This window comes from Pristis pectinata, chromosome 17 (genome assembly GCF_009764475.1).
Source record: "Pristis pectinata isolate sPriPec2 chromosome 17, sPriPec2.1.pri, whole genome shotgun sequence".
Lineage (NCBI taxonomy): Eukaryota > Metazoa > Chordata > Chondrichthyes > Rhinopristiformes > Pristidae > Pristis > Pristis pectinata.
Window position 1 is genome coordinate 32,479,171 of NC_067421.1, and position 23,002 is coordinate 32,502,172.

Consider the following 23,002-nt stretch of genomic DNA (forward strand, 5'->3'; position numbering starts at 1 on the left):
ATCAACACTCCATACACATCAATGCTATATTTAGAAGGACTGCCTGTTCTAAACGTCTGCTAATTATTATGTGCATTACAAGCCTGAAAGAGCAATAAGAGTGTGAAAAAGAAAAGGAGGTAGACTCAGCACTTATTCAGGAGAGATTGGTTTCAATTCCATTAACACTACAGAATGCCTGCTGAGGCAAAATAATTTTTTGATGTTACTCTTTCAGCTGCAGGATTTCCCCCACTATGTAAAACCCAGCTGGGTATTACCTAATATGCTGCTTGTATATTTTTCTTAAGTTAAACTTGCTTTAATTTATTTTTGATTTAAAGTTCTGCAACAGTAAGTAATCTGCAACAGTAAATAACCTGAATGCTAATTGCAGCTTTGACAAAAACATGTAATGAATGTGGCTGGTGTTCCTCTATTTTCCCTTTTTCTAATGAAAACATTTGGCTTCTCTTTACTATTTCCTCTGGCAAGACTAGGGACTCAGCACATTAGAAAATGACTCAATTCATTAAAAAAATACTGGTACAAGCACACATCACAATATTTCATGGCACCATGCACTGGTGGCCTAGCATTTGGGAATATTTGTTCTTCTGCCTTAACGAGGCAATACAACACAAAAACTAGAAGTACAACACAATACAGAATACACAGCAAAGTAGCTTGACCTCCTTTGCTGAGCAGATCTTAGTAAAGGTGTTCTTCAGTAGTTAGCCTGCTAGTTATTGGCACAAAGCTACAATATTACACATTTCTTTAATTTCTCTAAATATTCTTCAGCTTTTAAGCCACAATAGACCAGGAGCAGCACAGTAGCTTCAAATGTTCTTTACATTCCAATGCCGCAAATCAAAAGACTGTGAGGAAACTTGCTGTAATAAATCTCAGAAATAGGAAGGAGAATAATTTTGTTCCTTCTTAAAGTGGTGTCCCATTGGAGCAATAGGGAGCCAATTATATTTCACCATGTACTTTCACAATTTGTCTAGTCTACTTGTTTGTGAACAACCATTTCTTCAGCATGAACTGCAAGTTACATTATATATATTTTAAAGACATCACACTTACCTCATTTCTTGCTTTTGGACGGTCAAGGAGAATTTTTAGTGCAAACCGTTCTCCAGTTGATTTTTTCATGCACACTCTAAAAATAAATCAATTAATTAATATAAATAGAAGACAAATGGCAGATAAGTAGTTAAATTCTCTATCCAACAAGACCAGAGCATCTTCACCAGAAGGAATGTAGCAGTTCCATTTTTTGGAAATGCAGAAGTTCTGGAACTTTATAGCCCTATTCTTTGAAGTATTCATAAACAAATAATATTAATAGGCTCAAGGTAGGAAAGAATACATGTTAGTTCTATTGAACCCAAAATGAGACGCGACATAACTCCTGCACAGACCATTATATAGAAATTTTCAAATATTGGTCAATTATAGAACTGCAGCTGCTGTGCAGGAAGGAAAAATTGGCTACATCGAGGACTGGGGGCAAGTCAGCTTCTCTAAGCTGTAGCTTCCTACTTTTTGTAGGAAAAAATCCTGACTTTCCATTCAGCCCTGCAGACAGATTGTTTTGCCCCCTCTCTCTCTCTTTCACACATTGGAACTGTTATCTACAATCATAACAGTTCCAATGAAGAGCAAGGGAATACTGATGTATACTTTGGTACAGTAGTAATTGCCCACTGGGGAATTGAGGGCAGTTTGCTACTGGACAGGAGTCCAACAACAAACACAAGTCTAGTGAAGGCTGACAAAGAGTAACCAGAAAGTGTCAGTGCAGAAATTCTGAATACGGTGGCATCTGTACAGGGAAGTATTAGTTAAAATCCTGCCCAATATGCTCCCTCCTGATACTATGAGAAAAGATACAAGTGGGTTATAACTTGTGGGAAAAAAATACTGCTCATCTCTGACAAGTTAATAGAGAGCTTTGTTTCATTTCTAAATTAGTAAATCTCAATTTATTAAGGCAAATCAATTATGTCCCAAGTTGCCAACTTGATATTTAACAAAAAAATCAGCCAAAATTGTACTGAACTTGGTACGGTACTACATCATTGAAAGCAATGACATGAGCTTATGCCAGTATGAATCAATGCTTTCTTGAGAAGCAAGGGAAAAAAAATTACAGGATTACATCTTTGTAAACAATCTGCAGTCTGCCATTTGGGGAAGACAGATTAAATGCTGCCTGTGGTTTCACCACAGAATTTCTAAGATGCTGCTATTGGATTATTTTCTCCCCATCCTGCAGTGCCTCTTGAAACAAAGGCACTCAAAGCACATTATTCTTAAACCTCTTAACTTCTCTCTATAACTGACTGCTAGGAGCAAGATAATAAGGTTGGTAAATTATCCCTCTTTTTGTTCCTCTTCATTACAATTCAGCTGCAATGCAGTGCAGAATATTTGACAGACTGTAAATCATATTAGCCAAGTCCTTCAATTTTATGAGTAGGAATGAGCCCCAGTCCTCCTGAAAGTCTAGTGGTATTGCTCATCTGTACTTCTGCCACAGTGACTAATGATAGATCATTATTGAACCAGTGTAATTCTTACTGTATTATTACTGCCAAAATCTTGCATCTTTCCACTTGAAGGGAAATCTCTCTCTTACGATTCTTTTGACATCCAGGTTCAGCAAGTGGTTGCACTTGATTGATGCATGAAGTACAATATGACTTTTACCATAATAAGCAGTGGCAGGAATCCATCACAGAATATACATTGTCAAATCCTCTTTTTACATCAGGAATTACAAAGGCATACTTTTCTCCTCTTTCAATTTTTGCCAGGCATTCCTTTTAGTTGAAATACTAAACAAACACATTCAATGACAGGTAAAAGATATCCACCTTCATCAGGTAAACTCCTGACCTCAATAAGTTTTCTAGATGAACCAACATTCAAACTTCATATACCAGTTGATAAGGTATCTATGTCAAGGTGATCCATTTTATGCTTGGATAAATTTCTGGTTAATTTTGTATTAAGTAGGTTATATAATTTCCTGATGCTGTTTGAACAATGGCAGAATAAGGCTACATCAGGCCAACTAGGGTTCGAATTGCCAAAAAATTGTTTATATGTAAACTGTTGTGTGCCATAACCAAATTAAAAATCCCAATATTTGCTCAATCTTAGAAGTTTCTTCCCCCACATCCTGCATTAGAGGAAGGGCCGTAGAGACATACAGCATGGAAATTGGCCCTTTGGCCCATCTGGTCCATGCCCACCAAGATTCCCATCTAAACTAGTCCCATTTGCCTGTGTTTGGCCCATATCCATCTAAACCTTTCCTATTCATGTACCTGTCTAAGTATCTTTTAAATGTTAATGTACCCACCTCAACCACTTCCTTTGGCAGCTCATTCCATTTACTGACCACCCTCTGGGTGAAAAAGTTGCCCGTCAGGTTCCTATTAAATCTCTCCCTTTAGACCTGTTCCCTCTAGTTCTTGATTCCCCAACCCTGGGAAAAAGACTGTGTGCATTCACCCCATCGATGCCCCTCATAATTTTATATACAGTACACCTATAAGATCACCCCTCATTCTCCTACGCTCCAATGAAAAAAGTCCCAACCTGCTCAACCTCTCTCCATAACTCAGTCCCTCATGTCCTGGCAACATCCTCGTAAATCTCTTCTGCACTCTTTCCAGCTTAATGGCATCTGAGAGTACTGAACACAATACCTTAGTGCATCAACGTAAATCATTTTGGTTAAGAGTGGCAAATGAATGCCTGTGAATCCAAGGCAAGATACAGTTGGAAGGTGTGTTTCGTACTCCAGGCATTTAAGAATTAGATTAACTGATGAATAAACTAGCAGAATTGCACCATAATACTCATGTCTTGCAATGAAACAGCAAATGATTGCACATAGTAATTCTCCAAAAACAAATGAGCTGCTAAGATTTAGCAAAATATTGGGATTTTTGATTTGGTTGTAGTACACAACATTTTTTGACATTAAAACCCAAGCTAGCCTACCATGCCTTATACTTGCATTGCCCAAAAAGTCATGATAACATCAGGAAATTATATCACCTATTTGGTAAAAAATTAGCCAGAATTAGTATTTCATTGTAAATTGAACAATGAAGTCACTCAATGAAGAGTTATGATAGTGATCTGAAAGACAGACATTTACTAACACATGTAGAAAACCAAAAAAGGAATAATTTCCTTTGATCAGTTCTGTTTCATTCATTATTCAGCTCTCCAATTGCTTTGTGAACAAAATCCACATCCAGTATAGTAAGCACAGCAGAAGATTTGAGGATTAATTTCTCACTGTGGTTAAGTTGGCTAATTTTAAGCAGTAAGTGAAGCACTAAAAATGACCCAGTAATCATAATTGCCAAGTCTGGCCTGGGCTTTATCTGCAATCAGTGGTTTGAAGCAAATATAGTCATAACTACCAATAAAGCATCCTTGAAGAATGCAGCCCATTTAAAACCTTAGAGACTTCATTCACCTGGTACAAAAATTTTGAAATGTTTAAGTGTGGTTAATTCCACGATCTTATGTAATGAAATAAAAGCAGAAAATGCTCAGAAAGTCAGGTAGTATCTGTGGAGATAAAACAAGAATTAACATTTCATCATGCTGAAATGCTGTTTCTCTTTCTGCAACTGCTGTCTGACCAGTTGAATATTTTCATTTCCAATGTTTCACATTTCCAGCATCTGCAGTCTTTTTTTTGCTTCTCATGCAAGTAATGCAATTCTGCACAAATCTCAACACAACAGAAATATAAATCACCATGGAATGAGGTAGTTAGAGAGGATGGGAAACAAACAAGCTTTTTCATCCCCCATGTTGTAAGAAAATATGAAATTCCCAATTTAAAACTGAACTGTAGTGCAGTGTTTCATTACTCTGGGTCAGTTAGTACTCACTCAGTCTCTTTAGAGTGGAACAGAACTCTTCAAATATGAATTTAATGGAAATAACTGAGCTTTTATTTATAAAATTGCACAACTATTCTTATTCCTCTATGCGAGCAGGGGCATGGACTGCATTGAAAATTTGAGTTGACACCAAAAGAATCAAGGATTTTCATTCATTAAATCTCAGGAACAAGTGAAGTAACAAAGGGAAAGAACCCAGGATAATAAATTAGTTTTGCCAGACTGCATTTTTGTGTTCCAGATATGCATTTTAAGTGAAGCTTGAAGAGCTTCAATGATCCAGCAACCACCTGCAGGTAATCAAAACATTCGGTACTCTCTGTGGACTTAGCGTTTTGGTAACAACATCATGGAAGAAAATAGTTTTAAAAATTTAAACATTTCACAAAACCTCTGGCATAATCAATCATCTCATTTTAAGTGAAAGAGCAAAGAAAGTGCTGATTATCTGCAAATAATTGTATCTCAGACTAGCCACACATTCACTGCTACCAACAGTGGCAGATTCACAACATCGGTAAGATGTACACTTACAATACTTCAGAGTCCATTCCAAGAAAGTCTAAAAAAAATTGTCACACACCACTCATTCCCCTTTATCAAGTCTTATTATAAACGGTTTAGTGAGCTGGGTACAAACTTCAGTCACCTTCAATCATGCATTACTGAAATTCTAAATGAAGCTATTATTTCAAGTGAACTTTGATCAAGTCTGCAATCTCCAAAAGACTGCACAATGAACAACTGTATCTGCATTTGATTCTCTTACCGTACAGGCCCGCTGATCCCAGCTCCTAGTTTCTGAGTCCAGTTAATAGCGTACTCATCTAATATGGAAGATTCCTGTTAAGGGAGAATACCCGTTAGCATCAACCAACAATTTAGCCCTCCTCACAGAGGCCAGATTTTTGCAGATCAGCTTTAATCTAACATTTTCATTATCATTCAAATTAAAGCAGAAGCCATTTTAAAATGAGAGGTGTACCCAAGTACCCAAAATATTATAATTACCTTCACAGTGCACAGTGAAATAAAAACTATTTTCTAGTTCTTTTAATGTTATGTTGTCAACCCTTTCTCTGTCTTCTATTATACACAGGTAAAAACTGCCAGAAATATAGAGCAATATGGAGTATTGAGACAGGCAAGTCTAAGGGAAATGCTCCATGAATGTAAAGAACTACAAGGCAGGAGGGAGGGTACTGCATTCTAGGTATCAGGACTGTTAAGGACTGAAGCACCAGTGGAGTCAAAAGTCTAAGCTGGAGCAAAATAGCTTGAGCACATAAGATATATTGAAGGTTCTTCCAACTTGTAACATTTCTAGGAATATCAACACCAGGGGATAATTCTGGAAGCTGGTCACATTCAGAAAGTTGGTGGCCTGAAGGATAATGGGAATGCTGAATTTTGCCTGGAGTCCAGCAGCTGATAGATCACTTCAGGTAGTGGGTGTGGGAACTGAGCTGAGATGGATTGGGAATACCAAAGGGTCTTGAAACATCTGATTAATGGAAGCAGAGGGCTTTTGCAGAAGTGGAGAGGTCTTTAGAAGAACTGGGAGAATGACAATGGGGTGAGAATGACGAGGCAAAAATTGGGTCTGGAAATACAGAGGGGGTCTACTAGAATTGAAGAGAGAATCAGGCTAGGACCACTGAAGGGATATGGGGATCTGGAATCAATCCAGGCCAAATATCCATACTGCCAATAACAATCAAAGAGTGTTTCTCTTTCCATTCTCCTCATTTTGGTTTCTTTCTTTCTTCCCCCCCCCCCATTGTCCACCTTATTTCTACCACTCATTTCCTTGCCTTCATCATGACCTCAAGATCTTGTTTTTCCTCCACTTTTCCTTCTACTTCTCTTTCACTCTCCAACTCTTCCTCTGTTTCTCAGTAAATTAAGAAACCAAGTTGGTGGCAAGAAGCAGTGAGAGAAAGTTGGACAGGAATTACAAGAAATGAAAGGATCCACTGAAGTGAACTTGGAACATGTGGGCCAGCAAAATAGGAAAAACTGAAAGCAGAGGAGTACATGTGGTAAACAAACCTCTAAATATTCAATTGGGGCAGGTGACTACATGATTGGCCAGTGGTCTGGCAAGCTGGAGAGCATTTGTTGCATCCAGGCAAGAGACCTTTCAGACTGGCTTCAAGTTGCTCTTGACATTCAACCTCCACAAACAGCCTGCACCTCCTCCCCTTACTACTAATACACAGATCAGAAAAATTATGATTCTTTTCCTCCTTGTCTGTACCCAGCCACAGGAATGAAGACTAAAGATGCACAACGTAAACAAACAAGTAGGTATATCAATATCTCCATCAATATAAAGAGCTATATAATATTCCATATATAAGTCACACTAACGTAAAAGTCACAACTCTGAAGTTTGGAGGTCATAACTCTTCCTTATATTGTGTTTACATTTTATGAGAATGCAATTCCTTCCCAAAATACATTCTTGTTCTTAATTTACTTGTAAAATATTTTGGGATTTTCCTTAATCTTGCCTACTGGTATCATTTTGTGCCCTTCTTCACCTTTTAACTACTGCTGTACATAGCAGTCAGTAGTGAGTACGCACTGAGCGCCTCCTATGTATTCTCGTCTCCTGCAGGACCTCACTCGTTTTCAATTTTCTAAACCTACAATAAGCTACTTTTTCTTTTGAATTTGTCAAAAGCTATTGAGTGTTGGCTTTGAGGATTCCTCAGACTTGTTGTCCTTATCCTTAACCATTATGGGAACACATCGGTCCTGAACTCTTATGTTCCTGAATGCCTCCCTTTCATGGTCACCCAAAGACTAACCTGCAAACAGCTGTTCCCCATCCACTTTCGACACATCCTGTCTAATCATATTAAAATCAGCCTGTCCCAAATTTAAGACCTTAATTTCCAGTCTATCCTTGTCCTTCATCATATCTCTAAGGTTAATGTTTTATGGTCACCATCTCTGAAATGTTCTCCCACTGACATTCCAGTTGGAGAAAAGAGTACATATTATTTTGTATCAAGTGTGACAAGCCAAAAGGTCTTTATATTGAAAAGTTATGGACTCCCATCATGATAGTCATCATTTAGCTTCAAGGTCTAATTTTATATTTTAATGTCGAGGTACACTAAAATGGCACTTTTTTTTTCCCTTTACTGCTGTTATTAAAGAATTGAAACTACTTCTCTGACATTTGAGATAGGAAACATATCACATGAAAGGAATATCATCTCTCAGTGGGCATGTTGCAAGTTCAAACCCTTACAGAATAATACATTATCACCGACAAACATTAGGGCAATTCCTCAATTATATATTTTTGAAGGTACCCAAATTTGGAGTTGTCAAAAAATGGGTATTTGAATTTAAAAGGGAAATTATAAATACAAAAATAACTTGCTCCTCAATCAATTCATTACAATTGGACAAAGGGACAACAGATTAGAGAGAGGCCTGAGTCACCAAGAAAACAAGCAAAACCAATCAGGAAAATATTTTTTTTAAACCATGAGACTTTTCTTTAAATAGAAACCATTCCACACATACCAAAAAAAATAGAAAGAGCAGCAAGGAAGAACAGAAAGGGGCTCTAATTCTCCTGTTTGTTTTGCCTCTCTCAAAAATCCCGGGGGGGGGGGGGGGGGGGTGGAGAAAGAGGGTTGTACAATTGGTATGCTTGCACTTTTGTCACTTTCCTGGTCAACAATTTAGGAAAATAAGCACATCTGGAGAGCTTTAGATATACAAAAGTACGACTTCAATCAACAAACAAATTGTACCCAAATTCTGAGCGCTGTCAGAAACAATAGCTGACTATTCAAAAGTTAATACTGAGAACATCTGATTGACAAAGGGGAAGGAGGAGGAAAGGCAAGGAGCTGGAAGGGCCAGATACAAATGTAGCTATGCAAGTGAATTAGAATCTTTAACTAAGATTCTCCAGTTTAAAATGGTTATCGTAATACGGTGCTTTATTATCGGGGGAACAACCTCCTCCTAGCCTGTAATTTGAAGGCGCCAATAAACTATGATAGATGCAACTCTACCATTGATATGTACACCAATCCCATTGCTTTGTAAAGGCTCTTGCTTCTAACTGTCTGTCCTCTCATCGGGATGGATCAGAAATTCTGCAGAGTGATCTTGCTAGTATATCTGCACATTTACAATGTCACACTTCTTTTAAAAGAAAGGATGATAATGAATATATGTTAGTGTCAAACTGGTGGTTAGATTCTTTAGCAAGATGGAAAGAACTTAAATTCCAGACATATTTTCTGAGGAGGGAAAATAAATTGAGATGGCAATCTGAAGACTGCCTTCAATGACAATTCATGAATATTTTCAAGCAAGCAACCAGAAATATATCAAGTGCCCTAGATCAGGTAAAGGTTTGCTAAAACATCCTGTAAGTTAAATAGATTCAAAGTTAGAAAGGGTACGGTAGCATAGCGGTTAGCGTAACGCTATTACAGCACCAATGACCTGGGTTCAATTCCCGCTGCTGCCTGTAAGGAGATAGTACGTTCTTCCCGTGTCTGCGTGGCTTTCCTCCGGGTGCTCTGGTTTCCTCCCACATTCCAAAGACATACAGGTTAGGAGCTGTGGGCATGCTATGTTGGCACCAGAAGAGTGGTGACACTTGTGGGCTGCCCCAGTAAATTCTTAGCAATGCAAAAAGATGTATTTCACTGTGTATTTCGATGTACATGTGACTAATAAATATCTTATATCTTAAACCAAAAAGTGGAAAGATATTAAATAAAAGTAAAATAAAAACAGAAAATGCTACAAGCACTCAGTAGGTCAGCCAGTACCTGACCTCCTGAGGGGGTGGGGGGGTGGAAGATCGAGATGAGAGGGGGTAGGAGAGGGGGGAATGTTTGAGGTCAGCCACCCTTTGTCTGAACTGGGAAAGATAAAAATGGTAATTCGCGACGCTATTACAGCGCCAGCAATCGGGGTTCAATTCCCATCACCGTCTGTAAGGAGTTCGTACATTCTCCCGTGTCTGCGTGGGTTTCCTCCGGGTGCTCTGGTTTCCTCCCACGTTCCAAAGACGTACGGGTAGGTTAATATGGGTTTAAAATGGGCGGCGTGGACTCATTGGGCCAGAAGGGCCTGTTACCACGCTGTAAAAAAAATTTAATTTAAAAAATTTAAGTTGTAGAGAAGGTGGCAGGAAGAATGAATAAGACAAAGAAAATATCTGTGATAGGCAAGACTGGGCAAATGGGGCAACTAGAGGGAGATTATGCCTCTGTCTATGTTATGTGCTGCTTTCTCCCTCCTCAACTATTGGAGAGAGAAAAACAGAACCAAAAATTGCAGATGGATGGTTTACAGCAAAAATGGCCAGTTCTGATATATTTTGAAAGAGCAAGAACCCAAAACTTGGAGAATTCAATAATGAATCTGAAAATCCAGAACTTGCCCATACAGATAAAGTATTGCTTCTCAAGCTTGTGTTTGGACTTATTGTAACAGTACAGATGGCCACAGAGACATAGGTGAGAACAAGATGGAGAATTGAAGTGGCAAGTTCAGGGTCACTCACGTGGACTGACCAAAGGTGCTCTGCAAAACAATCACCCAATCTGCTTTTGGTTTCTCCAATATAGAGGAAACTGTATTTTTGAATGAAAGATGTGCATCACTGCTTCATCTGGAAAGACTGTTTGGGTCCTTGGATGGTGGGAAGAGTGGAGGTGAAAGAACAAGTGTTGCATCTCCTGCAGTTGCATGGGAAAGTGCCATAAGACCAAGAATGATTGGCGAGGACAGAAGAGCAGACCGGGGGGGCACAAAGGAATGCTGAAAGGGCAGGGGAATGTGTATCTGGTAGTGGAATCTTGTTGAAACTGGTGTAAATTGTGAAAAAAAGATTAGGAGGCAGAAGTTAAGGACCAGAGGAACTCTGTGCAGAAGTGGGAGTGGGAGTGAGAGCAAAGGTCTGAGAAATTGATCAGTTACAGGATTAAAGCAGGAAAGGGTTGCTAAGGTAAAAGATCAACCATAATCTTAAAGAATGACAAATCCAGCATGACTCCTGCTTCTAATTTTTTTATGTTCTTTTAAGACAGAGAACTACATACTGTAGTGCAGAGATCCATCATAATGTGTTTTCTCACCACAGAGGCACAGTTATTTCCCCTAGTGCAAACCTTTGGGAACAGACGTCACTGATGCAGCTGAAACCTTGTTATGAACCTTCATTATGGTTTATTTTCTACCATCCAATAAACCACCAAAAAAAAATGAAAGAATCAGTTCACTATCAAGACAGCACCGATATTTAAAAGCATCTGAAATGGCAAATGACATGTACACCTTTGTTTTATTTTAGTAAAGTAATAAATGAAATACTGAACACTGATGCACAAATAATCTATCCCTTTTACAGCTCAACTAGCTACAATATGAGAATTCTGACAATCAACTCCACTTGCATGCATGGGACAAAGTAAAAGCTCTCTTCTTAATTATTATTAATAGATGTCAGCATGGTGCCAAATAAAGTTGTATGCTCAACAATCAAAAGGAAGTTCAATAACTTACCACCATCTGAGAAAAACATTTACAGCTAACCAATGACTACTGTTGACAACTAAAGAATAATTTGTCATAAGCCTTCCAAAGCCAAATTATTGCTTAAATTTGTGCCACCACCAGAAAATTAAAAATTCTTAAATTTCAACCCACAGTTGAGACAGCTGAAGCCACCCACTTATAGTAAAACCAAATCACGAATATGCTACTTTCAGTACATTAACATAAGGTTTCATAATCTAAGAAACCTCTGCAGATAAGATTGAAGTCATTCATGTAAAACTTATCCCAATAAAGAAACACCCTTCCTGCTTTCCCTGCTGAAGATAATTCCCTGATGTCATCGGGTTCCATAACTCACCCAAGTAGGTCAATTTTTCCTACTTAAGTGGGTCTACCTCGAGAAGAGTGAAGCGATTAACCCCATTGATAGAACAATAGCTGTTGAAAAACGAGTTTAAATAGACCGCATTTTAAATTCACAATCTCTCGAAATCAGTGTGCAATTCTGGAAGTGTCGGATTTATTTCTCACAGGAGTAGTTTGGCACAGAAAAGTAATGCCCTGAATATGAACACATCGCAGTTAAACCTCAACATGCAGCAATCCTCGGAGCCGAACCAGCGGTTGTGCTTCCAGCCCCAAACACAACACGCGCACCCGAAGCCATCGCATTACACACACCATCAGACTCTTACCTTGATCACTCTGTCCACACCGTCCTCGGACATCCTGCCGATGTGGGCCGGGGTGGGGGAAACGAGGGGAATGGAAAACAAGGGAGAGGGTGCAGAAAGCAGAGGAGGGCTCGCAAGGAAAGAGAGAGAACAGAGCAGGTTAGAGGGAGGATGAGGACAAGGCCCGGGGAGAGAGTAAAGGGTAGGGAAAGGGAAAAATATATATTTCCCTTTTCAATCCAGCTCTAAAGACACTCGGTAAAGGAGAACTTCAAATCAAAGGCCTCTCCATCTCCGACGACGATGAGGCGCAGCTCTACGTTATTTCCCCCACTAACTACAGGGATTCCCGTAACCCAAGGTCCGCCATTGCTGGCGCTGCTCATCTTAATGAACAGCGCATGCGCCATCGCCCGGCCCGGCACGTCAAGGTGAAACGTCACAGCGTCCCCGGTTGCCAGGACATTTATCGAGGGGGCTGCCGGGATACCTCGCTGCAGGCGGACGGTCCTCACAACTGCCTGCGGCGGGAAGCCACCGGAGGATTTGCATTTGACTTTCGCCCGTCACAAGTCATTGAGTCAGCGAGATATACAGCGCAGGAACAGGCCCTTCGGCCCAACTCGTCCATGCCGACCAAGGTGTCTACCTGAGCCAGTCCCATTTGCCTGCGTTTGGCGTGTATATCCCTCTAAACCTTTCCTATCAAGACAAGATTTCTTTATTAGTCACATGTACATTGAGACACACAGTGAAATGCATCTTTATTGCGTAGAGTGTTCTGGGGGCAGCCCACAAGTGTCGCCACATTTCTGGGGCCAACATTACATGCCCACAACTTCCTAACCTGTATGTCTTTGGAATGTGGGAGGAAACCAGAGCACCCAGAGGAAACCCACGCAGACACATGGGGAGAGAATGTACAAGCTCCTTACAGACGGTGGCCAGAATTGGACCCAGGTCACTGGCACTGTAATAGCGTTACGCTAACCGCTACGCTACCGTGCCTGCCCTTAGGAAAAGAAAAGGGAAAAAAATAACTGGTGGGAGCTGTCTATAGGCCACCAAATAATAACATTATAGTGGCACAGGCAATAAACCAAGAAGTAGATGTAGCAGAGGATGCGGAGAGTCTACAGACAGATATAGATAGGTTAAGTGCGCCTGTCCAAAAAACTTTTAAACATTGTAATTGTACCCACCTCAACCACTTCCTCTGGCAGCTCATTCCATGTACTGACCACCCTCTGTGTGGAAGAACTTGCCCCTCAGGGCCCCTTTAATTCTTCCCCTCTCACCTTGTCTCCGTCCTCTCGCTTTAGTCCCTCTCCTACCCTGATACAATTCACCCTATCTACACCCCACATGAGTTTATTTCCCTCTATAAGGTCACACCTCAGCCTGCAATGGGTAAACCTTCCTCCATCCTGCGGCAATACATAAAATGTGCTGGAGGAATGCAGCAGGTCAGGCAGAATCTATGGAGGGAAATAAACAGTCGATGAAGTGTCTCAGCCCAAAACGTTGACTGTTTATTTCCCTCCATGGATGCTGCCTGACCTGCTGAGTTCCTCCAGCACTTTTTGTGTGATGCTCCAGATTCCAGCATGTGCGGAATTACTTGTGTCTCCATCCTGTGGCACTGCCTATGAATTCAGATGAAGATAATAGTTTAAGGCAATCTCGCCATGGGCAGGAACACGAGTAAACAAAAACTCTTAAATTCAATAGACTGAAAATGTTTTATAGGGTGGCATTCTGCCCATCAAGTCCATGCTGGCTGTCAGGGCAGTTAATATGGAACAGTACAGCACAGGAACAGGCCCTTCGGCCCACAATGTCTGCACTGAACACGATGCCGAATTAAACTAAATCTCTTCTGCCTGTGCATGATCCATATCCCTCCATTCCCTGCATATTCCTGTGTCTATCTAAAAGCCTCTTAAACACCACTATCGTATCTGCTTCCACCACTTCCCCTGGCAGCCCGGGGACCTACCACTCTCTGAGTAAAACAGCTTGCCCTAGACATCTCCTTCAAACCTTAAATGCATGCCCTCCAGTATTTGACATTTCTACCGGGGAAGAAGATTCTGACTGGCCATCAATTCTATCAATCCCACACACCCCCCTCACCCAACTTTGCAGAAACTAATTCTACCTCGTGTGCCAAACAACACTGACTTTTCTACTCAAAGAGCAATTTATAAGTAACCTGCCAATCAGCACACTTTTGGGATGTGTGAGGAACTGGAACATCTGGGGCAAATCCACACAGGCTGCTGAATGATTTAGTCTGGTGTTTCATGAACAACCTCTGTGATATAAGTGAACCCTGTGACTCATTTTAAAGCAGAACCAGCGCATTGTGATCACCGGTACATACACCCCAACCCTGGAAGCAACAGACAAAGCCGAAGGGAAATTTTACTCTGACCTTGAGCAATACTTGACCCATGTCCCAATGGGGGTAAAATAGTGATGCTATTTGGTGACTTCAAAGCCAATCAGGACATGAACCAACAGAAAGATGTGATTGGCAAGGAAGGAGAAGGGAATCTTAACTCCACTGGAGTCGTCCTCTTGATGAAATGTGTGAAACATGATGTTGTTGTAAGCAACACACTATTTCTTCAGAGAAACAAGTACAAGGTCTCATAGCAACACCTTTATTGAAGCATTGGCAGCTGCTGAATTATGTCACTGGCCAAGCAAGGGACTCCAAAACCGCAGTCATCACTTGTCCAGTGACAGGTGCTCATGACTGCTGGACTCATCATCTCCAAATATGACTGGTCATGTCCATCAACCTGGTCCTATACAGTAATGGCAACAGAAATGCTGCTGCAAGAAAGTTAATGCCTTGGAACTTGAGGTCCCCACAAAGAATATTTTATCTATCTTCCTTACAGGTAGCCCAACCAACTGGTGCAGTGGCATTTTAAGGCTAGCCTGCCCTAAACTCTGTTGTAATTAGCTTCTGTGAAAAATTTCTTGGACTATCTAACAGAAAACAACAATTCTGGTTTATGGAGAATGACCAAGAGATCATATGAACACATGAATTTGGAGTGGAACAACTCCATCCTTCAAGCCTGCTCTACCGTTTCTTAAGATCACAGCTCGTCAGATTGTAACCTCAGCTCTACCCAATGGTAACCTTTCATTCCCTTGCTTGTCAAGAATCTATCTACCTCTGCCTTAAAAATATTCAAAGACTTTGTTTCCACTGGAAGAGCGATCCAAGGACTCGTAAGTAGGACTCATGGAGAAATAATTTTGCTTTATCTCTGTCTTAAATGGATGATCTCTTCTTTTAAACAGTGACCCTTACAGTGACCCAAGATCCTCTTCACATCCACACATAGACAAGCCACCCATTTCACGTATTTGTTTAGTAATCCTTTGAATGGTGTTCTACGCATTAACACTTCATTTAAATAAGGAGACCAATACTGTATGTGCCAGTGCCCTAAATAACAAGTATAATCACCATACTTCTATATTCAATTTCCTTAACATTCTGTTGGCTTTCCTAATTATTTGATTCACCTGCATACTAGCCTTTTGTAAATCATGCACTGACATCCTAAATCCCTTTGCATCTCAGATTTCTACAATCTCTCACCATTTAGATAATATGCTTCTTTTTGTTATATATCTTTCCTGTCAAAAGGAATAATTTCACACTTTCACATCATACTCCCTTTGCTAGGTCTTTGCCCAGGAACTAACTAGTCATAAACAATTCTTGGTTTGGAAACACCATTATGCCTCAAGTCAAAAGTAAAGATCGAAAGGCTGAGATTGAACAAAAACCACATGACCTAAAGAAAGGATGGCAGGTGAAAACAGTATAGGACATTGTACACCAGTCAGTAGCCCATATGTGTATGCTTTCCTCAACCCTGTCAAGACCTCCACTGTCCAAACAACATGGACCATAACCTGTGAGCCGAAAATGGAGAATAGTTTAAGACCTGACAAGCAACACTTGTTCGAATGAACAGTTTAAGGACCCCTTTAACCAAGACTCTATCAAGTGTCTATGATTCCATCCCATAGCATGCTATCCATGACTTTTCAGTGCTGCACCAGCCCAGCAGAAGGTTGCAAAGGCCATCTAACAACTGAAAAACAGCAAAGTCTGGAAATATTAAAACATGCCAGAGAAATAGTTCTAATATAAAATCAAGTCTTTATCTCCCTTGGCAAGAGGAGAACATGGCAGGAAATCTCAGAGATGTTATTATCATGAGTATCTTCAAGAAAGGAGACAATTGCAGAGTGGTCTCTCTGCTTTCTTCCGTAGACAAAGGCAATTTGAGCATTCTCCTCAACTGTCTTCACCCAGCAAAGAAAGCTCCTCTACCAGCGTTACTGTGCAGATTCCATACATCAAGAGGAACAATGGACACAATCACTGTGTGATAAATACAAGATAATTGTTGAGTGCAGCATCAACCACTTTACATGGTCTTTGACCTCACAAAACCCTTCAACTATGTAAATCAATTATGGGCAATCCACAAATTTGATCGTCCTCAGAAATTCATTACCATTCTACTGCTACACAATGACATGCAAGTCATGATCCCAACTGGGTCTTCCACAGACCCACTTCCAGTTCAGACTGATGTCAAGAAAGACAGTATTGTCATACCAAACTTTTTTTCAATTTTTCTTGCCTCATTACCACACTTCAGCTCCAACAAGCTTCCGCCCAGAGTGGAGTTGTACAGGACAAAGAGGAAACTGTTCAAGTTTTGTTATCTTCATTCCAGAACAAAGGTCACCCCAACCTCATTCATTGATATATAGCATGAAGAAGATGCTTGCATATACCAATCTCCCTATGCTGCATAATACTGCCTACTGTCAATCAGGATCCAAAACAGGACATTTTAAAACATGGAGCAATAAACAATCTGCTGGAGAAACTCAGCAGGTCCAGCAGCATCTGTGGGAGGAAAGGAATAGTAGATGTTTCAGGACTGAGAGTGGGGAGGCGAGATGGCCAGTAGAAAGAGGAGAAGGGGAGTGGTATGAAAGGAGTCAGAGGTGATTGGTGAGAAGTTCTACCAATGCTGTCTCTGAAAAATTCTCCATTGGCAGGATAACTGAAACAATATTAGTATCCCCTCAGTTCAACATTCCCAGCTACAATGTTCTGTCATGTTTAAAAAACATAACTTCATCGAAGTATGGGAATCCCCAGCCAATGACTACACAAGGTGGAGAAGGAGGCATTGAGTACTTCAAACCTCTACAATGGAAACATGTGGAGGTCATATGCACAAACAAAGGAAGTAGTGCACAACGTCCCAAACACCCCACTTACTCCTTTGACAGAGTCCTGTATTGCAGTTGCTTGTCTTGGGTACTTTGACAACACCTCCTGAACCCATGATTTTTACCACCAGGAAGGACAATGGGTTCAGGTGGAAGGTAACATCAATCCTGTGCCCAATCACCTGTCTGTACTTCCACCCCCGGCATATGGGCAGAGACTGAGGTCCGCAGGCACCATTGGCGAGGACGGAGAAGGTATGGTCAAGGGAGGCGGAGGAGTGTTTACAGGACTGCTTTGAATCGGTGGACGGGACCATATTCAGGGATTCATCTTTGGTTCTGAATGAATATGCCATGGCTGTCACCAACGTCATCAAGACCTGCATGGACAGATGTGTGCCTTCAAGAACATACCAAGTTTTCCCAAACCAGAAGCCCTGGATGAACCAGGAGAGTCGTAGTCTGCTGAGAGCTAGATCTGTGGCATTCAAGACCGGCGATCCAGAATCCTACAAGAAGTCCAGGTACAACCTATGGAAGACCATCGTGAGACTGTAAAGGCAATTCCGAGTGAAGCTAGAGACACAGTTGGATGCAGAACAATTGTGGCAGAGTTTGCATGCAATTACTTCCTATAAGGCAAAACCTAACAGGATAAATGGCAATAGTGCTTCACTCCCAGACGAGCTCAACACCTTTTATACACGCTTTGAAAGGGAGAATAACTCTACACCTGTGTGAATCCCCACAGCATCTAGTGACCCTGTGATCTCTATCTTAGAGGTCGATGTCAGAACATCCTTCAAGAGGATGAACCCTTGCAAGGCGTCAGGCCGCAATGATGTACCTGGCTGGGTACTGAAAACTTATGCCGACCAACTGACTGGAGTGTTGAAGGACATCTTCAACCTCTCACTGCTGCAGTCTGAGGTTCCCAGCTGCTTCAGAAGGACTGTAATCATACTGATGCTCAAGAAGAGCAGGGTGAGCTGCCTCAATGACTATCGCCTGGTGGCACTCACATCTACTGTAATGAAGTGCTTCAAGAGGTTGGTTATGGCTAGAATTAACTCCTGTCTGAGCAAGGACCTGGACCCGCTGCAATTCTCCAACCACCACAACAGGTCTACAGCAGACGCAATATCACTGGCTCCCCACTCTGCTTGGAGCACCTAGACAACCGCAAAACATACATTAGGCTGCTGTTTATATATTACAACTCAGCATTCAACACCATCATTCCCTCAGTACTAATCACCAAGCTTCACAACCTGGGCCTCTGTACCTCCCACTGCAACTGGATCCTTGACTTCTTTATCGGGAGACTATAGTTGGTGTGGATCAGTAATAACATCTCCTCCTCGCTGACCATCAACACAGGCACACCTCAAGGATGCATGCTTAGCCCCCCGCTCTACTCTCTCTGCACTCATGACTGTGTGGCTTGGCACAGCTCAAAACGCCACCTATAAATTCACCGATTACATCACTATTTTTGGTAGAATCTCAGATGGTGATGAGGAGACATACAGGAGTGAGATAGATCGGCTGGTTGAATAGTGTCACAACAACAGCCTTGCACTCAATGTCAGCAAGACCGAGGAATTGATTGTGGACTTCAGGAAGAGGAAGTCGGGAGAACACACACATCAGTGCTCATTGGGGGGGGTCAGTGGTGGAAAGAGTGAGTAGCTTCAAGTTCCTGGGCATCAACATCTCAGAGGATCTATCCTGGGCCCAACACATTGATGCAATCATGAAGAAGGCATACCAGTGGTTCTACTTCATTATGAGTTTGAGGAGATTTGGTATGTCACCAAAGACTTGCAAATTTCTATAGATGTGCGGTGGAGAGCATTCTGACTGGTTGCATCACAGCCTGGTAGGGAGGTTCCAATGCGCAGGATCGCAAGAGACTGCAGAGGGTTGTAGACTCAGCCAGGTCCATCATGGGCACAACCCACCCCACCATCGAGGACATCTTCAGGAGGTGGTGCCTCAGGAAGGAGGCATCCATCACTAAGGACCCTCATCATCCAGGACATGCCCTCTTCTCATTACTACCATTAGGGAGGAGGTACAGGAGCCTAAAAACCCACACTCAATGATTCAGAAATAGCTTCTTCCACTCCGCCATCAGATTTCTGAATGGTCCATGAACACTACCTCGTTATTCCTTTTTTTTTGCACTATTTATTTATTTTTGTAACTTATGTTAATTTGATGTCTTTGCACTGTACTGCTGCCGCAAAACAACATATTTCATGTCATACGTCAGTGATAATAATTCTGATTCTGACTTGTACGTTCCCCTCCATATCATTCACCATTCTTGGACATTCACCATTCTTAGACATGGAAATTTATTGCTATTCCTTCAGCATCACTGGAACTAAATCATGGAACTCCCTCCTCAACAGCATTGAAAGAGTACCTTCATCTATTAGTGATTCAAGAAGCAGAATATTGCCACATTGTCAATGGCAATTAGGGAAAGTCAATAAATGCTATCCTCGCCAGTATTGCCTAAATCCTGAAAAGTGAATAAGTAAAAAAGGTAGTGCACACCTTCCTTCTTGCTCTCAAATAATGAACATTATTAGCAGAATCTATTACTACATTAGCTTTCCTTTGCCATTGTGACAAGCATTATAAGTATGTAACATATCTTTAAAACAAACAGCTCATTTGGCCACTATATACAAATGCATCTGTATCAATACAGAATCATTGGTAAAATTGAAACTTTTGTAGTTCCAAATTTTTATTTCCTTATTGGCAGCCTTCAAGTTGTGGTCCTTTTCCTGAAATTATTTTAGCACATGGCAAACAAAGCCAAGGCAATCTAATTTGGTTACATACCTTTGGTCCTTAAAAGACCATTCTATATTCCTTTGTAATGTGGTAATTATTGTAAAGTGAGAATCTATAATCAGTTATTGCTGGAATATTCTGATTCCTTCACTACATCATATTTGGGAGCAACAGTGATTAAGTAGCTCATTTTCTGCTGACAGTTATCATCAGTGTATGGTTGCATCGCTTGATGTTTGTCTGTCAAAATTGTTGAATTTTTTATTTGTCCATAGGATATGCATATCCCAGGCAAGGCCAACAATTATTGTCCATCCCATTTTCTCTCTGAACTGAGTGGCTTGCTGGATCACTCCAGAATACAGAATGTGGATTTGTTATGAAGTACAGGCTGGACCAGGTAAAAAAAAGATTTCTTTTCCTGGAGAGCATTAGTGAACCAGATTGGTAGTTTCTTTGTCACCGTTCTTGATTCTAACTTTATTTGATGTTTATTTGAATACTTGAATTTAAATTTCCCAGCTGCCATGCTTTCATTTGAACTCTTGTCTTTGGATGAATGGTCCAGACCAGATGCTTGTCCAATAATTAATTTACAGTACAACCTTACTATACCTCACACAAGGTTTAGAGAAAGTAATCCATCAGATGAATCCCAGATCTATTGCTAGCTTGATAGTTGGATGGAATAGGTGCATTTTAATAATTATATTGAAATGACAGAAATTTGTAATAGGACATCATAAAATGGGATGGCTATGTAGAACACATGAAAAATATTTTGTGACTATTTATTGTTAAAGATGTAACAGTGCTTTCAATGGAATCTGACACATAAAAAGTTGATTCATTTGATGTGTTCAGTGTTTATTTGAAATACATCAATCGTGATGTTTTGTTTATCTACATTTTGACTCCAAGTCAGCATAAGAGATAGAATGAAACATGTAAGAATCTGTTTGAGTATTACATTTTGTTTGATATACAGTCTTAAGCTGAAAAGGATGCCTTGATTACTCTGTAGCCACCTTAAGCTTTGAATTTGTCTTTGTTGTTTTTGAATATACACGAGATGCTTTGAGATCAGAGCAAAAAATACTCTGGAAACTGGGCTTGAATAGAACATGTTAATGCACACAAACTGGCCATTGCTGCAGTAGGGAAGGAATTGAAAGTGTAAGATCCTGTGACATGTTGTTGATGCCTCTCAGCTTCCTGCAAATCTGTAGAAAGTCTGCACCAGATGGCACAAAGCCAGGGAACACAGCTATTTATACATGGCACTGACCTTTCATGCAGTTGGGCCACATAAACACACAAACCAAATAAGCAAGATTGCTGTTGCAGTTGTATTTTCTTCCCTCTCTGTTCTAAATCTCCCTACGTTTTCATAGCTTTGAGGAATGCAGTGCAATCCTTGGCCAGTGTTACTCTGGAGCTGGCTGCCATTACAAACACAAAGGTGCCTATATTGTGACACATTGCCTTATAATTCTTCTCCAGTCTATCTCCCTGGAAACATCTAGTTTAATTTACATTCACTCATTGTTCTCTTTTCCATATTATGTGCTTCCTTAAATTAATGTGGTTCCCCTACACTTAGTTGTTATTTCTTTGGGATTTGACGTTACTGTTCACAGATAAACAAACTTTGCTGGTTTTGACATTATAGTGGCAAAAGGCTGGCTACCCTGATGATCACTTCCAGTTTCACAATTTACACCCTCCTGCACTAAAGGAAAGAACTTCCAATTCACAACTTCAAGGCATCCCAAAGTACATTACAATCAACAAAGTACTTTCTAATAAATGGTCAATGTTGTATTGTTGCACATGCAGCAGTGAGTTCCCACAATTGCCAGATAATCTATTTTAATAGATTTAGTTAAGGAATAAACATTGACTAGGACAATGAGGATAACTCTGCTGCTTTACTTTGCAATATTATCATGGAATCTTTTACTTTCACTATTGAAGCCTCACCAAAAAGCTTCATTTGGAAGATAACCCTTTTGCAGCATATAGGTAGAAGCTTATGACAGTGAAGAACTCTTCATGATGTAAGAACAGGAATGTGTGAAGTGACTCTATTTGGCATGTTAACTTACATTCGTGTATTGGAAGTGCTGTATCTGACGTCACTCAACAGCCTTTTATATGATTTGATATCTTCTATAGTGGTTTATAGATTAGTATTTAGTTTGAAAGAATTTCCAATAGGAAAACAGGACCCATTGAAGAAGCATGTGCTTTGCACAAAGGGTTATGCACACTTTCAAATATATTACATATGGTATAAAACATAGTCCACAGTGTGGTAGATGCAGGAAATAAACAAACCGGAATCTACAAAATACTGAACTTACATAGACCATAATAATTTACCAAAAATATGGGAAACTTCAATTAACATCTGAGAGTATTTCACAGACTCTATGTTCTAGAATAATTTTTATTTGCCTTGGCCATAAGTCTATAAGTACTTATGTGCTTGCATCTTTTATATGAATGAAACTGAATACCTCCATGTATATCCTTGTCATCAATAGTTATATAGCCTTAGGGATTGATAGATTGTGTGTGGATATGTACAGTTTTCCAATAGTTCCAAACAAGTCAGTATTTTGACCTTTCTTCCAAATGGAAATAATCACAGTAACTTATGAATGCAATCTTCTTTTGGTACTAGAACGCAAGATTCCACAAGTACCGTCATTCTGGATTTTGAGGTGTTATCCTGAT

At 40.4% G+C, this 23,002-nt stretch overlaps 2 protein-coding genes across 3 annotated transcripts in view; one reads left to right on the forward strand and one right to left on the reverse strand.

Annotated features, from left to right (window-relative positions):
- Positions 1–12,553, reverse strand: part of mapkapk5 (MAPK activated protein kinase 5) — a 39,520-nt gene extending 26,967 nt beyond the window's left edge. Inside the window, exons 1-3 of one of the 2 annotated variants that reach the window (XR_007957675.1) lie at positions 12,176–12,523; positions 5,698–5,771; positions 1,072–1,147 (exon numbers count right to left, since the gene is read on the reverse strand). Coding sequence is in view for 1 of the 2 variants with exons in the window: in XM_052032313.1 (XP_051888273.1) it covers positions 1,072–1,147; positions 5,698–5,771; positions 12,176–12,208 (183 nt within the window). In the remaining variant the exon portion in view is untranslated. Of the gene's footprint in view, positions 1–1,071; positions 1,148–5,697; positions 5,772–12,175 lie in introns of both variants that reach the window. The other variant, XM_052032313.1, reaches the window with a different exon arrangement.
- Positions 1–23,002, forward strand: part of naa25 (N-alpha-acetyltransferase 25, NatB auxiliary subunit) — a 254,605-nt gene that overhangs the window by 146,748 nt on the left and 84,855 nt on the right. The gene's annotated exons all lie outside the window — the stretch shown is intronic.